Raw genomic sequence first — 16354 nt, forward strand, 5'->3', positions numbered from 1 at the left:
TGTGTAGGGGCTGCAGGGGGGTGGGGGTGCGGTTATCCAACTATTCGGTTTAAATGGGAAGTGTTTTAAGTGTGTTTAATGGAATGCAGCAGAATGGAAATATTCACCACCTGGCACCTTAACATTGTTGGCTTTGCTGGCTAAATTCACTATGGTTAGATTATCTGCTAAAAATGTTCCCAGGCTGATGAATTAGACAGTGTACTTTATTTCAAAATGCTGCAATCAAGTGCTTGGAATAACATGTCAACCTGGAAACATTTCATCTGGAAAACCTGCTCCTCTTTATTGATGGGCATCGCTTCTCGACCTTTTGGCTAAAATCAAGCGTCAGATCAAGCCCAAGATGAGATCCAATGCCTTTTCTTGTCAGCTTGGATCTTGTGAGTCTCTTTTTTGGAGACCATGAGTTGACTTCAATTTGAATTTGAAATGTTTTTTGGAGCAAGCAATGAGATGTGGCCTGGTTTGCTCAGTGGGCTAGACAGCTGGTTTGTGACGCAGAACAAGGCCAGCGGCACGGGTTCAATTGCTGTACCAGCTGAGAATTCTGAATTCTCCCTCAGTGTACCCGAACAGGCGCCGGAATGTGGCGACTCGGGGCTTTTCACAGTAACTTCATTGCAGTATAAGCCTACTTGTGACATTAAAAAGATTATTATTAAGATGGATTAAGGGTTTTTATGCACATTAGCGTTATAACTTTAAGGATGGGATTTTTAAAATTTCAAAAACTTATTGATGGGCAAATAGAAGAAAACAATATTTTTCCCACATGTATGTAAAAAATTGCATTTTGAAAAATGAAGTTTCTCTACTAAATGGTTGTTCTGATCATCTGTTTTATGCACTCTGTGATTGCCACAAAATCAAACACCTATGTGTTTATTCCAGACCATAGAATTATATTTCAAAGAAGTAGGGAATTTGGCTTATCATGTCAGGACTGGATCTTTGAAACAAGTATCCAGTTTATCTCATTTACCTCCAAACTCATATAGGTTTCCTTTTCAAATATACATGCATTTATTTTTTTAAGTTACTATTGAATCTCGTTCCACCATGCTTTCAGGCAGTTCATTCCAAATCATAATCTTTCACTGTAAAAGAATTATTCTCCACTCTGATTCAGTTGTCAGCTATCTTTAATCTGTGCCCTCTGGTTACTGATCCTCCTTCCACTGGGAACAGTTTCTCCTTACTTACACTATAAAACCATCATACTTTTGAAGATCTCTTTTAAATCTCCTTTTAACCTTCTATGCTCTAAGGATAACAATCTCAGCTTCTCCAGTATCTCTACATAACTGCATTCCCTATGCACTTAAAATTTCAAATGCCAAAATATAGTCAACATGATCTCAGCTCCACAGGCAGTTTAGAGGCTGAGTGTTGTTCAGCAATGGGTGGAAGCCTGACCCAGAAGAGCCATGCATCGCTGACTCCTTTGAAAGCCTTTGTAGGACATAAAATTATGCATTTAGCAGCCAATTAACAAGCACCTGTCAAATACATGCAAGAAAGGTGGGCGGCTCGCCCAATCGTCAGTCAGATGGTAGGGCATCTGGGGACCGAGGAGGGAAGGCCATGAACTGGGTGTACGTCCACTTTAAAGGAAACTCTGGCACAATACTGTGGCAGCTGCACTAGAATTCATCATTTTGAGGCTGAAGTCGTTTGAGGAAGAATTTAAAATCCAGTGAACTATTGCAAGAGGTAAGAACTTAGTTTTAAATGTGGATGGCTATTCTGCTAGATTTGAAGCATTCAGAACCTTTGCCAGGGAGGAAAGAACATTTGAATGCGGATGATCCATTCCCCGTGTGAATAGCAAATGTTCAGGAAAATATTCAACCTTTTAACTCTCTTTGTCTCTCTCAAGGTGACTGAGAGAATGGAGCTAAGAGCTGGGACAGGTTCCAGACCAGCAACGGCCCCAAACTTTGATGATGACTCCTTGTATGTCCTCCTCCAGGCTGTAAGTAATAGGCTGGAGGACCTCATGCCCGCTGATGGGAAGAGGAGACATCCCAACTGACAAAACAGCCTGGATGGAGGTCACAGTGGAGGTCAGCAACTTGACATCTTTAATTGGTTACAGTGTCGAAAAAGGCTATATGATCCCTTGAGATTTGCACGGGTGAGTGTGCTACCATTATGGAGATGAACTTATATTGAAGGGTGTTTTGTGGGTCAATTATGGGATTCTATTATCCAAGGTGGAATGACCTTGCAAATAATATCCATTACAATTCTCTCTTTATTTGCAGGAGAAGAGGATGTACAATACTTGAGAGAGGAACAGGACTGGTAGTGAAATACTAAATATTGAGTGGAAACTCTTTAGATCAAATAGTTTGGATGGGGTGGTGTTTGTGCAGTGTGTCCAGGAAGTTTTTCTAACACAGTACGTAGATTGTCCGACCAGAGGGGAGGCCATATTGGATTTGGAGCTTGGTAATGAACCAGGGCAAGTGATAGATTTGTTAGTGGGGGAGCATTTTGGAGATAGTGACCACAATTCTTTGACTTTCACTTTAATAATGGAGAGGGATAGGTTCATGCAACAGGGCAAGGTTTACAATTGGGGGAAGGGTAAATACGATGCTGTCAGACACAAACTGAAGTGCATAAGTTGGGAACATAGGGGGCCCGACTCTCCACTCCCACGCCGGTTGGGAGAACCACCTGGGCCACCAGAATTTCCGGGGACGCCGGTCCAACGCCCTCCCGCGATTCTCCCAAGCGGCGGGAACGGCCCGGTCGAGTTTCACGGGCCGGAGAATCGCCGGAGACACCCAAAATGGCGATTCTCCGGCACCCCCGCTATTCTGAGGCCCGGATGGCCAGGCCAAAACGGCGGGTTCCCCCCGGCGCTGTCCACACCTGGTCGCTGCAGTCGTGGGCGGTGCGTGAATGCTGGGGGGGGCGGCCTGTGGGGGGGGCGGGGGGGATCCTGCACCGGGCTTTACCTGGAATGTGGGGTGGCCCGCGATCGGTGCCCACCGATCGTCAGGCCGTCCTCTCTGAAGGAGGACCTCCTTCCTTCTGCGGCCCCGCAAGATCCGTCCCCCATCTTCTTGCGGGGCGGACTTAGAGAGGACAGCCCCCACGCATGCGCAGGTTGGCGCCGGCCAACCCGCGCATGCGCAGATGACGCTCGTTATGCGGCGCCGGCCGCGTCATCTATGCAGCGCCGCTTTTACGCGGGTGACAAAGCCTGGCGCGTGTAGATGACGCGGCCCCGATCCTGGCCCATTATCAGGGCCTGAATCGGTCGGGACCGGGGTCGTTCCGCGCCGTCGTGAACCTCGACGGCGTTCACGACGGCGCGGCCACTTCGGCGTGGGAGTGGAGAATCCCGCCCAGGCTGTCAGGGAAGGACACAATTGAAATGTGGAATTTGTTCAAGGAACAGATACTACGTGTCCTTGATATGTATGTCCCTGTCAGGCAGGGAAGAGATGGTCGAGTGAGGGAACCATGGTTGACAAGAGAGGTTGAATGTCTTGTTAAGAGGAAGAAGGATACTTATGTAAGGCTGAGGAAACAAGGTTCAGACAGGGCGCTGGAGGGATAGAAGATAGCCAAGAGGGAACTGAAGAAAGGGATTAGGAGAGCTAAGAGAGGGCATGAACAATCTTTGGCGGGTAGTATCAAGGAAAACCCCAAGGCCTTTTACACATATGTGAGAAATATGAGAATGACTAGAGCGAGGGTAGGTCCGATCCAGGACAGTAGTGGGAGATTGTGTATTGAGTCTGAAGAGATAGGAGAGGTCTTGAACGAGTACTTTTCTTCAGTATTTACGAATGAGAGGGGTCATATTTTTGGAGAGGACAGTGTGAAATAGACTGGTAAGCTCGAGGAGATACTTGTTAGGAAGGAAGATGTGTTGGGCATTTTGAAAAACTTGAGGATAGACAAGTCCCCTGGGCCTGACGGGATACATCCAAGGATTCTATGGGAAGCAAGAGATGAAATTGCAGAGCCGTTGGCAATGATCTTTTTGTCCTCACTGTCAACAGGGGTGGTACCAGGGGACTGGAGAGTGGCGAATGTCGTGCCCCTGTTCAAAAAAGGGACTAGGGATAACCCTGGGAATTACAGGCCAGTCAGTCTTACTTCGGTGGTTGGCAAAGTAATGGAAAGGGTACTTAGGGATAGGATTTCTGCTCATCTGGAAAGACACTGCTTGATTAGGGATAGTCAGCACGGATTTGTGAGGGGTAGGTCTTGCCTCACAAGTCTTATTGAATTCTTTGAGGAGGTGACCAAGCATGTGGATTGCAGACGATACGAAGATTGATGGAGTTGTGGATAGTGAGGAGGGCTGTTGTCGGCTGCAAAGAGACATGGATAGGATGCAGAGCTGGGCTGAGAAGTGGCAGATGGAGTTTAACCCTGAAAAGTGTGAGGTTGTCCATTTTGGAAGGACAAATATGAATGCGGAATACACGGTTAATGGTAGGGTTATTGGCAATGTGGAGGAGCAGATAGATCTTGGGGTCTATGTTCATAGATCTTTGAAAGTTGCCACTCAAGTGGATAGAGCTGTGAAGACGGCCTATGGTTCATTAGCAGAGGGATTGAATTTAAGAGCCGTGAGGTGATGATGCAGCTGTACAAAACCTTGGTAAGGCCACATTTGGAGTACTGTGTGCAGTTCTGGTCGCCTCATTTTAGGAAGGATGTGGAAGTTTTGGAAAGCAAAGGAGATTTACCAGGATGTTGCCTGGAATGGAGAGCAGGTCTTACGAGGAAAGGTTGAGTATACTAGGCCTTTTCTCATTAGAACGGAGAAGGTTGAGGGGCGACTTGATAGAGGTTTATAAGATGATCAGGGTAATAGATAGAGTAGACAGTCAGAGACTTTTTCCCCGGGTGGAACAAACCATTACAAGGGGATATAAATCTAAGGTGAATGGTGGAAGATATAGGGGGGATGTCAGAGGTAGGTTCTTTACCCAGCGAGTAGTGGGGGCATGGAATGCACTGTCTGTGGAAGTAGTTGAGTCAGAAACATTAGGGACCCTCAAGTGGCTATTGGATAGGTACATGTATTATGGTAGAATGATGGGGTGTAGATTAATTTGTTCTTAATCTAGGACAAAAGTTCGGCACAACATCGTGGGCTGAAGGGCCTGTTCTGAGCTGTATTTTTCTATGTTCTAAACCTGGCCACCTTGGCACCAATTGTGGAGGAAGTCCTGGAGTTGGCTGCCAGTATTTGGAGTTGAGCCATTAGTTGAGGTGAGGTTGGAGTAAGGCCCCAGGGTGGTGAGTGGTGCCTATATCCACAATTCCTGCAAACAGGGTTGAAGGACCTTGGGAGGGGACGGTGCTGGAAATGGGGAAAACAGATGGAATAGCATTGATGGTTTGTAACTTTGGAGGCTTGCAGTGAGCAGGGAGAACAATATGTCTCCATGTTACAGGGGCTATGATCCAAACACTAATTATCATCTCCCAATGGTTTCATTATGTACTTTGAGGAAATGTGTCTCTGCAAACTCATCTCAAATGTGGAAGATGCTCCTAAATCTCCTTTTTGCTTCACCCACAGGTGCAACTTTGGCAGCTGCAGTCACTTGCCCCAAGGAGTATTGATATCCTCTAAGACGGAAGAGGAAGCTTCAGAGGGTGCAATGTCACATCCTTGCTCAGCACCTAGCACCAACCCAAATACATTCATGCACCTTGGTGGGTATGGGTGACTCAGCTGGAAGCGTGTGTGAGAGCACATCACAACCACAAAAACAACTGTCGGAGACTGAGATGGAACAGGCCTCTAACATTCAGAGCAGTTCTGAAGGCAGCCTAAATGCTGAGCCCCAGGCACATTACGAGCTTTTGGAGTACGTCGGACAGCAGATGGCTGATCATGCAGTGCGAGGGGTGTGGCAATGTGGCAGTAATTGCATAGGATTTGTGCACACTGGCATGGGAATTGGAGAAGTCCATGAGCACTACAATCACCCACTCAATAGATTGCATGGCGTTCTCCATTGACAGACTGACACGCAGGGCCAAACCCTGCAGATGACATACTGGATAAGCATGCAGACTTGCAAACCATCACTTTGTCTCTCAGTCCTGAGGCCCAGAGGCAGAGCAAAAGTTAGCAAGAAAAGCCTGGTCTCGTATCCAGGTACTGATCCTCTCAAGAAAACAGGGAAGGCCAAATGAGCCTCACGGAGGTAGATAAGCAGCTATTGATACCATCAGGGGGGCATCCCTCAGGGTGTTTCTGATGGTGGCAGCCTCTCCTCCATCTCTCTGCCATTGGCACAGATGTCTCTGAATGCCACACCAACAGATGAGCTCTTACCAGGCTGGGACCCTCTCAGCCTCAGGCAACCAGAGAATAGCTGGCAATGTAATCCCAGTTAAGGGAGCGTAAATGTTGTTAGCCTGTTTCCAGTACAGCTGGCACGAGGGGAACACAACACCACATCACCCATAAAAGAATCAAGAAAACACAACATTAGTCACAATTGGGTGCACATGGGTGCTTTTCTTATTTATTACATTTGAACTTTGTTTTGATTTCTTATTTTTGTTTCAAAAGATGCTCCAGCTGCATTTGGGCATTATCGGTGTGTGATGTGATGGTTTTGAATTAAATATGGCTGTTATGGGTGTTTGTGTATATGTAGGTCCCTCTGCCCAACATTATTTGGGGACTGCCCTTGCCGTTAATATAGGGAGATAACGGGAGAAGGTGCCATGGGCTGAGGAAGTGTTATTGAGCTGGAGTCACAATGCTGTTGGAATCTTCTATAGATACGAGAATCTCGTGTATCCCAGGCATCCAGACTGTCCTGCAGACTAGCTTGTACAGCTGCCTGGCATGGATTCACCCTCCTCTACATTAGAGGATGGGACTGGCTGTCACCCTTAAATTCTCCTCTGCCAGGGCTTCCCTCTCTGGAGGACCAGATTGTGCAATGTACAGCAGGCAACGACCATAAGTGACATTCTCACTGGCCCACATTTCAAAGATGACTCCTGGAAAGTGAGTGGCTAATATTATACCTACTGCAAAGCTCCATCCATGGATTCCTCATTAGTGTCATCAGTCACCTCTTTAGAGGGTGTCCTTTATCTCTGAGCAGCCTGTTATCTAAAGGCTCTGGGCTGGTGAACAGCCCTGGCACCTGGGAATGTGTAAGGATGTATATAATGTTCATATATTTCCATTATCCTTTGATTGTGATCACACACATTCAGGACATTGATGAAGTGTTATACTTTTCTATTTATAATGCCCCTGACTGTCCAAATATAGCTTGTATTGCAACATGGTGCAATGTATTACCGCATGAGCCTTTGGAAATCCAGCCATGACTGCAAAGCCTTTCGTCTTTCTAATCACTGGTGAAGGAGAAGTACTGATAGACGTGCCTAACTTTGACACCCGTGAAAACGTTTTGGAAGTGCTGGGCTGCAGGCTGGGTAATCTGACTAAGGTTTCCACACGCTGCCTGGAATGACCCAGAGGTGAAGAAGTTCAATGCCACAGTGACTATCAAGGCTGCAGGCATCAGGTGACCAGCCACACAATTGGAGGCTATCTCCCCAGAAAACATGCCACATGAGATGTGACTGTCTCCCTTGATAGATGCAGCCCTCGGAGGCACTATTGTTCCGACAACATCTGCAGGTAAAACATCCTAACCCTGTAAAATTGACTGGCAGCATAGTGTCTTCACCTACTTCTGTCTGCCTGATGTTGCTGTAACCCTCCACTGCCTCCTCCTCCAGAGCAGATTTCCCACCTTGTACCTCATGGAGCACTTGTCACTGGCCAGCTGCCCTTCTCCTTCTCAAGGAGGTGCCACCAATAGATTGGACAATTTCTACAAGGGACAGCAATGTACAGCACAAATGCTTAATGTTGATTGGAGTGCTTTCGTTTTGCCCCCATTCCTGAGGATATGCCCTAACAGCAGGCTGAAATGTGAAATGTAATGAAAAATATAACTAACAGCATTAGTTAAGTATTGGCAGACTTTTCTGCTAAAGTCAATCATGGTTCCACTTGCTGCCTTTATAGGCACCTTTTCAACAGTTCACGAAAAGAAACGTACCTTCCACCAACCGTGTTTCCCATATGCGCACCACATTATTGCATGGGCAATGTTTTATTCCAGACAATTGGCTTTTAACCAAGGTATTTAAAAATGGTGGGCAGGCTGCTGATTCAGGGTCTGCCTGACTACCGTATTATTACTATCCAATCTATCAGTTGTCATATATATTATTTGTTCTGGAAATCAATATTTAACATTTAGAAGCTGTTGGAATATGTACTGGCTCTATAACTTACAGTTGATTATCTTAATAACTGCAGAGTAATAACATCACAAATATTTCACGACAGCGCGAATTGGGCCCGGGTACGACCAATTCACACCGCACCAATGGGCGTCGCGCCAACATGCGCAGTTGGGCCGTGCCAACCTGCGCATGCGCGGGGAACTTCTTTAGCGCGACGGCCCCGACTCAACATTGCGTCGGCGTTCAGGGGCCGGCAGCGCCAGAAAGTAGGCTCGGGGGGGGGGGGGGAGGCCGGTCCGCCGATTGGTGGGCCCCCATCGCAGCCAGGCCCTATCGGAGCCCCCCCCCCCCCCCGACCCCGACCATTCGCGCAGAGTTCCCGCCGGCAGTGACCCGGGGTGAATGGCGCCGGTGGGACTCTGTCATATCCGCGCGGCTGCTCAGCCCATCCGGGCCGGAGAATCGGCGGCCCCGCCGATTCCAGCAGCCGGTGCCGCGCCAGACGCGCCGGCACAAATGGCACTGATTCTCCGCACCTCGGAGAATCGCGCGCCGGCATCGTTGCGCGGTTGCGCCGATTCTCCGGCCCGGCGCGGGACTCGGAGAATCGCAGCCCATTAATTGTAACATTATACACAAGGTGGAACATTTTTTTTACAAACTGCTGTTGGCATGAAAAAAGTATCTGAAACTGAATTTAAACGCAGCATAAAATGATATTTATCTTTATAATTTCAAATACGGCACTTGACGTATGAATCGGTAATTTTAATCTGTATTTTTCTTCTACTTAAAAATAAATACATTTATTACTTTGTTGCCATTCTACAAAATTGTGAGTCACTGATTGTACAATTTGTATTGATTGTACAAGGAAGAATTGCCACAATCAATGAATCTCTGTAACTCAGCTGAACAAGCAGCTTTCCTATCAAAGCTGTTCACTGCTATCAACAGTTTTGTGATAGAAATCAAATATATTAGCGGAGACTTTTAAAATGCATCATGGTCATCTTTTTAATTAAGTACTAATTGTACCATATTAACAATATTCATATTTGGCTGTTGTACCATTAACGCAAGATGCTGATAAAATATAATTTGAGGAAAGTAAGACACAATGTAACCATCCTTAATTTACAGTGTTAAAATTAGCGATTTTAAAAATCCAACATTCCTTGATCCACTTAAAACATCATTGTCAACGTTTTGATCAAATTGTGAGAAAATGGTAGAGTGAAAATAGCTACAGAAATGTGTAAGTGGCATGCAATCTGATTGAATGGCTTCTTACCTTGAACTACACAGCTGGAGCCCCTGTGAAAGGTGTATTTCAAAGAGTCAGATCAGCATGCAGCACATCCATCAGTTGTACGAATCACTCCCAGCTTATGCTTGACTTGAGTACCTTCAACAGGCACACTCACTGTAAGTATGATTCCTGGATGAAAAGCTCTGCTTTGCTATTGTGCCCAGTATTTAAAACTGTAGATGGCAAAGAATATTAAGGCTCTCGAGATGCTGTAACCTCCAGTTATTTTTCTAGCCATAAACCTATTAGTTATAAGAAAACACTCCAACATTTAAGCCTATTTACTGTTACTCAGGTGGAGGTGGTGTATATTGGTATTGTTACTGGACAGGCAATCCAGAGACAGAGGGCATTGCTCTTGGGACCCGGGTTCAAATCCCACCATGGCAGATGGTGACATTTGAATTCAATAAAAATCTGGAATTAAAAGTCTAATGACCATGAAACCATTGTCGGTTGTTGTAAAAACCCATCTGGCTCACTAATATCCTTTAGGGAAGTAAATCTGCTGTTCTTATCTAGTCTTGCCTACATTTGACTCCAGACCCATAGTGCCAAAATCAGCAGGGCGCCCACCATATTTAAATAAATAATACACTGCCCCCGCCATAAAGCGCTTGACTGGAGTGGGCTGCCGTTTGTTTTTCACTTGTGTGTTCAAAGGGAGGGAAGGAAAGTGGGAACTCTTCAGCCCCTTCAGCTGAATAACTCTGCAGGTTTGAAACCACCCCCTTCATAGATGCTCCCTCCCTTAAACCCACCCCGCCCCTCTCCCTAATCTACCCAAACCCTCCCGACCCGAGACTTGCCTGTTCCAGGGATCCATGGGCCTTGGTCTTCTTCTGCAGTCCCGGCAGCAGCCATTAACACCTTCTTGGCACTGATGGAGCTGCTGGCCAGTCCAATTGGCCAGCAGCTCCAGAGAGAGGAACTGCCTCCCCAGTGAGGGGCACAAGCCCTACTTGACTCTTGCTAATCTGCATTTTATGATTGCAGAGCGGGTGGGTGTGGAGTATATCAGCCCCAAGCCAACTTCGTTTCCGGGAGGGCATGCCACCCACCCTCTGTATTATTCCATCCACAATTTATGATTGAGATTTTAAAATGGTTAAGTGATTGGAGAAGAGCCTGTTCACCATCTGCAAGAATCAAGTCATAAGTTTTATGGAATGCTCATCATTTGCCTGGATGAGTGCAGCTGCATCAACACTCAAGAAACTTATCCAGAAAAGAGCAATTTGTTTGATAGGTGCTTCTTCTACTTGACTCAATCTCTATCCCATTCACACACTACCATGCAGCATGTACTATCTAGCTGATACCCAGCATTTATTTGCTAAACTAACTCTGACAGCATCTACCTCCATATGATTCCTCGCACCAAAAGCACCAATGGCAATGGAAACACCATCATCTCTGAGCACCTTTCTTTTAAAATATAATCACTGTTCCTTCATCAACATTGGGTCAAATTTTAGGAATCTCTTACCTTGCAGCACTGTGGGAATGCCATTACCAGAATAAATGTAGTAGTTCAACTTGAAAACTCCTTACTTTCTTATAGCAACTAAGGGTGCAGAGTAAATGTAGCATTGTCAACATTCCACAAACACATTTTAATATGTCAGTCCAGTTGGATTGGTACAGAAGAACTAGAGAACATTAATATAAAATCCTTAGACCGAGGTAAGTTAGGTTCTAGAATGTATTCATAGCAATGCGTCACCAGCAGCCCCCACCAAGGAGCTATCATTGGCCTTGTATACTTTCTCATTTTTGTGTTGATATTTAGTTAGATCATTCACAGACATTATAGTTAGCTAATGACCTTGAACTGTACCTCTCCACGAGCTTGCTTGACTCCTCTACTGCTCTATGCTATCTGACTGCATCCAGTCTTGGATGACCTACAATTTCCTTCAACTAAATATTGAGACGGCTGAAGTCAACATATAAGCATCCATCTTAAACTACTTAGTCTCATCACCATTTGTCTTTCCAGCCATTGTCTCACTCACCAGATTATTTGTAACATTGGCATCCAACTCAATCATGAGATTAGCTTCTGGCCCTGTATACTCTCCATCACAAACACCATCAATTTCCAGCTCTAACAGATCTGGCCCTTCCTCTTCCTCAACCTATCTGCTGCTAAAACACATACTTGTTTTTACCTTGAGATTCTATTATTCAATCTACAGATTGGATGATTGTTCTGCTGAACACCTCCATTCAGTCTACAAACCTAACCCCAAACTTCCAGTTGCCTCTCATTTTGATTCTCTATTTCATTCCGACGCTTGACATCTATCCTCAGACTCTTACACTATTCTAAAGAAGGTCAAAAGAAGGTGCAGAACAACATATCCACTTTCAATTAGGAACTCTAAAGCCTTCAGGACTCAGTATTGAGTTTGATTATTTCAGATCATAATTACTGCTTCCTTTTTATCAGGAAACAGCTGTTGGTGATGATTCTGTTATTGCTGTTTACAGCTCCCTAGTACCAACTCTTGCTTCTTTACTTGTCATGTTTACTTGCAGTATCTCTCCTTATGTCAATCAATCCTGCCTCCCATCCTGTCACAGATCTTTCCTTTTGTTCTATCTTCCCTTCCTCATCCTCCCTGTCTTTGTACTTGATTAAAATGTGTCATCGCTCCCATTTTTGTCAGCTCTGATGAGTGACCAATGACCTGGAATGTTAACTATTTTTCTCTCTTCATAGATGCTGCCAAAACTGTTGAGTTTTTCCAGTATTTTCTAATTTTATTTCTACTGTTCCGATGATCTCTTGTCCGGCCAATCCTCCAACCTCCATAAATTTCAGCTCACCCGAAGCTCTGGATTCTCCAATCCTATCTTACATTAAGCCAGTCATGTTGACCTAATTGCCCTTCTTTAGCTCCTGGTTCCTTAATGTCTGTAATTTAGGATATAAATCCTCCATGGGTTCACCCCATGTGCTGAGTGGCAGGAAGCAGAGGGTGATGGCTGAGGGGTGTTTTTCTGACTGGAAGCCTGTGTCCAGTGGGGTCCTGCAGGGATCAGTGTTGGGGCCCTTGCTGTTTCTGGTTTTCTAAATGATTTAAACATGAATGTAGGAGGGTTGATTAGTAAGTTCACGGATGATACGAAAATTAGTGGGGTGGTAAATAGTGAGGAGAATAGCCTTAGATTACAGGAGGATATAGACGGGCTGGTCAGATGGGCTCATCAGTGGCAAATGGAATTCAATCCAGTAAGTGTGGAGGTGATGCACTTGGACAGGATAAACATGAAAGGGAATACATGATAAACGGCAGGACCCTGGGAAGCACCGAGGATCAGAGGGACCTTGGCGTGTATGTACACCCGTCGCTTTAGGTAACAGAGCAGGTGAATACAGTGGTTAAGAAGGCATATCGTATACTTGCCTTTATTAGCCGAGGCATAGAGATTAAGAGCAAGGAGGTTATGCTGGAACTGTATAACGTGTTGGTTAGGTCACAGCTAGAGTATTGTGTGCAGTTCTGGAATCCACATAGGAGGGATGTGATAGCACTGGAAAAGGTGCAGAGGAAATTTACCAGGATGCTGCCTGGGCTGGAGAGATTTAGTTATGAAGAGAGATTGGATAGACTGGGGTTGTTTTCCTTGGAGTAGAGCAGACTGAGGGGGGACATGATTGAGATGAATAAAATGCATAGAATGAGTAGACAGGAAAAAGCTTTTCCCTTGGTGGACGACGGATCAATGACCAGGAGGCATAGATTTAAGGCAAGGGGCAGGAGGTTTAGAGGGGATGTGAGGGTGGTGGGAGTGTGGAACTCGCTGCCTGAAAGGATGATGCAGGCAGCAACCCTCATAACATTTAAGAAGTATTTAGATGTGCACTTGTGACGCCAGGGCATACAAGGTTATGGGCAAAGTGCTAAAAAATGGGATTAGAATAGTTAGGTGGTTGGTTTTGACTGGTGCAGACATAGAATCATAGAATTTACAGTGCAGAAGGAGGCCATTCGGCCCATCGAGTCTGCACCTGTCCCTGGAAAGAGCACCCCACTTAAGCCCACACCTCCACCCTAACCTAGTAACCCCACCTAAAGTTTTTGGTCACTAAGGACAATTTAGCATGGCCAATCCACCTAATCTGCACATCTTTGGACTGTAGGAGGAAACCGGAACACCCGGAGGAAACCCACGCACACACGGGGAGAACTTGCAGACTCCGCACAAACAGTGACCCAAGCAGGGAATTGGACCTGGGGTCCTGGAGCTGTGAATGCTAACCACTGTGCTACCATACTGCCCCGTGATGGGCCTAAGAGCGTTTGCTGTGCTATAGCCCTCAATGATCCCTCCCTATTTCTGTAATATCTACCAGTGCTCAAACCCAATGCCCCACCTTCTGCCAAACTGATACCGTTGATTCCCACATGTGAGCTTTCTCTTCTTCCTTCTGCCCATCATTGATGATTATACCGACAGCTGCTCTGGAATTTGCTGCCGAAACCTCCACTTTCCCCTTCTCTTTTAAGACCCTCCTGCTCAAGTAAAGAGCAATTTGAGACATGAGAGGTAACATTTAATATGCTTGGGGGCAAAGAAATACACAGGATAGTGAAACAGGTGGCCCACAAAAGAAATCAAAGATGGGGGTGAAAATTTCAAGAGGGGAAGAGGGTAGACTCCATAACATCACAAGGCCTTCTAATGATAGTGGTGTGATTGGCAACAAGCTCCTGAGAAAATATAATGTTTCCAGTATAGATGGTGGTTTTGTTTTTAAGTCTTTTTCATTCTATATGCCCTTTGCAAGAATCTGTCATCGCCTTGATATCCAATTAAGCTTCTGATAACATACATTGAAAAAGGACAATAAACTGTCTTATAGTTGAGTTTAACTGTTGGACTTAATCTTACTCCTCTATAAAATATAACTCGGTGATTATTATATGTATTTAATAGAAAGTGTAAAAGAGATGTTCACAATATGAGCAGATTGTGCCTTTATGTGATTATTCTTGTTAAAATGGTAATTGAAATAGAGTAAGTGTTGTGATTCCAATTGAAGTACATCTTGTAAAGCAGTTGTTCAAGTAAATATTCATTCAAAACGAATGTGAATCTAGCAGTCAAATGGTTGGAGTACTCACTGCCAACCCTGCATTGAATGTAACAACTGCAGTCTGACTGACTAATATAAATCCATTTTTTTATTTCGAGTATTCGAATACAAAATCATGTCACTTTAGTAGCAAATCAGTTGAGGTGTGTACTGCATCACTTGGCACTCAAATCGAGACGCTGATTAAAGCGTCATAATCCAATAATAAGTCTACTTGGTAGATGTCATTTACAGTATGTATCTAGGCCACACCTCACTTGTAAAATGTTACTCCTTAATTTGTGACATTTCCAGTCGCTTAGAATCATAGGATTTACAGTGCAGAAGGAGGCCATTCGGCCCATCGAGTCTGCACCGGCTCTTTGAAAGAGCACCCTACCTAATCCCACGCAGTAACCCGACCCAACACAAAGGGCAATTTCTGGACACTAAGGGCAATTTTAGCATGACCAATCCACCTAACCTGCACATCTTTGGACTGTGGGAGGAAACCGGAGCACCCGGAGGAAACCCACGCAGACACGGGGAGGATGTGCAGACTCCGCACAGACAGTGACCCAAGCCGGGAATCGAACCTGGGACCCTGGAGCTGTGAAGCAATTGTGCTATCCACCATGCTACCGTGCTGCTGGAAAAAAAATTGGATTCTAAATGCCAGCAATAATGTTTGTAAATGGAAATTTGTTTTTATGCTTGTAGCATTTTGTAACATTGCCTCAAAAGGCTTTCTTACAAATAATGTCAAATGTTACTATCGTTTTTTAACCAGTGAGTAATGGGTTGTAGATTAGGTTTGACTTCTCCCAACACCACCCTCTCTTGTGGGCTGTTTTGAATTTCCAATGAAGGACACACTTGTTGCTCTCTGTAGTTTTGGGTCTTTGGAGGCATAAAAGTGCAGGAGAAGGGCTGTGAGGATAGAGTGTAAATTGTGGTGAAGGGGCTGTGCGGACAGTGGTGAAGTGTGGGAAGGGACTGTGAGGAGAGAGGGTGAAATGTGGGGAAGGGACTGTGAGGGAAGGGGGTTGAAATGTGGGGAAGGGACTGTGAGGAGAGGGATGTGAGGTTGGAGACAGGCCGGGCATGTTGTCAGGCAAGCTTCGGAGGGAGGCGGTGGCGAGGGAAATTGTCCAGGTGCAGGATAGGACGGGGAAATTGTTGGTGGCTCTGTACCAGATTAATAGGGTGTTTGAGGGGTTATAGAAAAATTTGTTACGGTCGCAACCACTGGGAGAGGATCAAGTGATGCGGGGAAGGTAGCAAGGCCAGATGGGTTCTCAGTGGAGTATTATAAAAAATCTAAGGACAAGTTGGTACTGCTGATGGTGGGGATGTTTGAGGAGGTGATAGGGAAGGGGGTGCTGCCACAAACTTTGGGGCAGGCCTCAATCTCCTTGTTGCTGAAGAAGGATAAGGACCCGATGGAGTGTGGGTCAGACAGGCCTATATCGCTACTGAATGTAGATGTGAAGATATTGACGAAGGTTCTGGCGGCTAGGCTGGAGGGGTGCCTCCTGAATGTGATAGGGGAGGACCAGACAGGGTTTGTGAAAGGGAGGCAGCTATTCTCAAATATTAGGAGGGTGCTAAATGTAGGCATGAGGCTGGCTGAGGGAAAGAAGGCAGAGGTGGTGATTGTGCTGGACGCG

At 45.5% G+C, this 16354-nt stretch overlaps 1 protein-coding gene across 12 annotated transcripts in view; it reads left to right on the plus strand.

The window, feature by feature from the left end:
* Nucleotides 1-16354, plus strand: part of invs (inversin) — a 498042-nt gene that overhangs the window by 451668 nt on the left and 30020 nt on the right. For 11 of the 12 annotated variants that reach the window (XM_072508926.1, XM_072508921.1, XM_072508920.1 and 8 more), the window contains one exon: nucleotides 9592-9711. The exons of the other annotated variant lie outside the window; for it this stretch is intronic. In XM_072508926.1, coding sequence (XP_072365027.1) covers nucleotides 9592-9711 — 120 coding nt within the window. The remainder of the gene's footprint in view (nucleotides 1-9591; nucleotides 9712-16354) is intronic. 12 annotated transcript variants of the gene reach the window in all.

Source organism: Scyliorhinus torazame, chromosome 6 (assembly GCF_047496885.1).
Source record: "Scyliorhinus torazame isolate Kashiwa2021f chromosome 6, sScyTor2.1, whole genome shotgun sequence".
Lineage (NCBI taxonomy): Eukaryota > Metazoa > Chordata > Chondrichthyes > Carcharhiniformes > Scyliorhinidae > Scyliorhinus > Scyliorhinus torazame.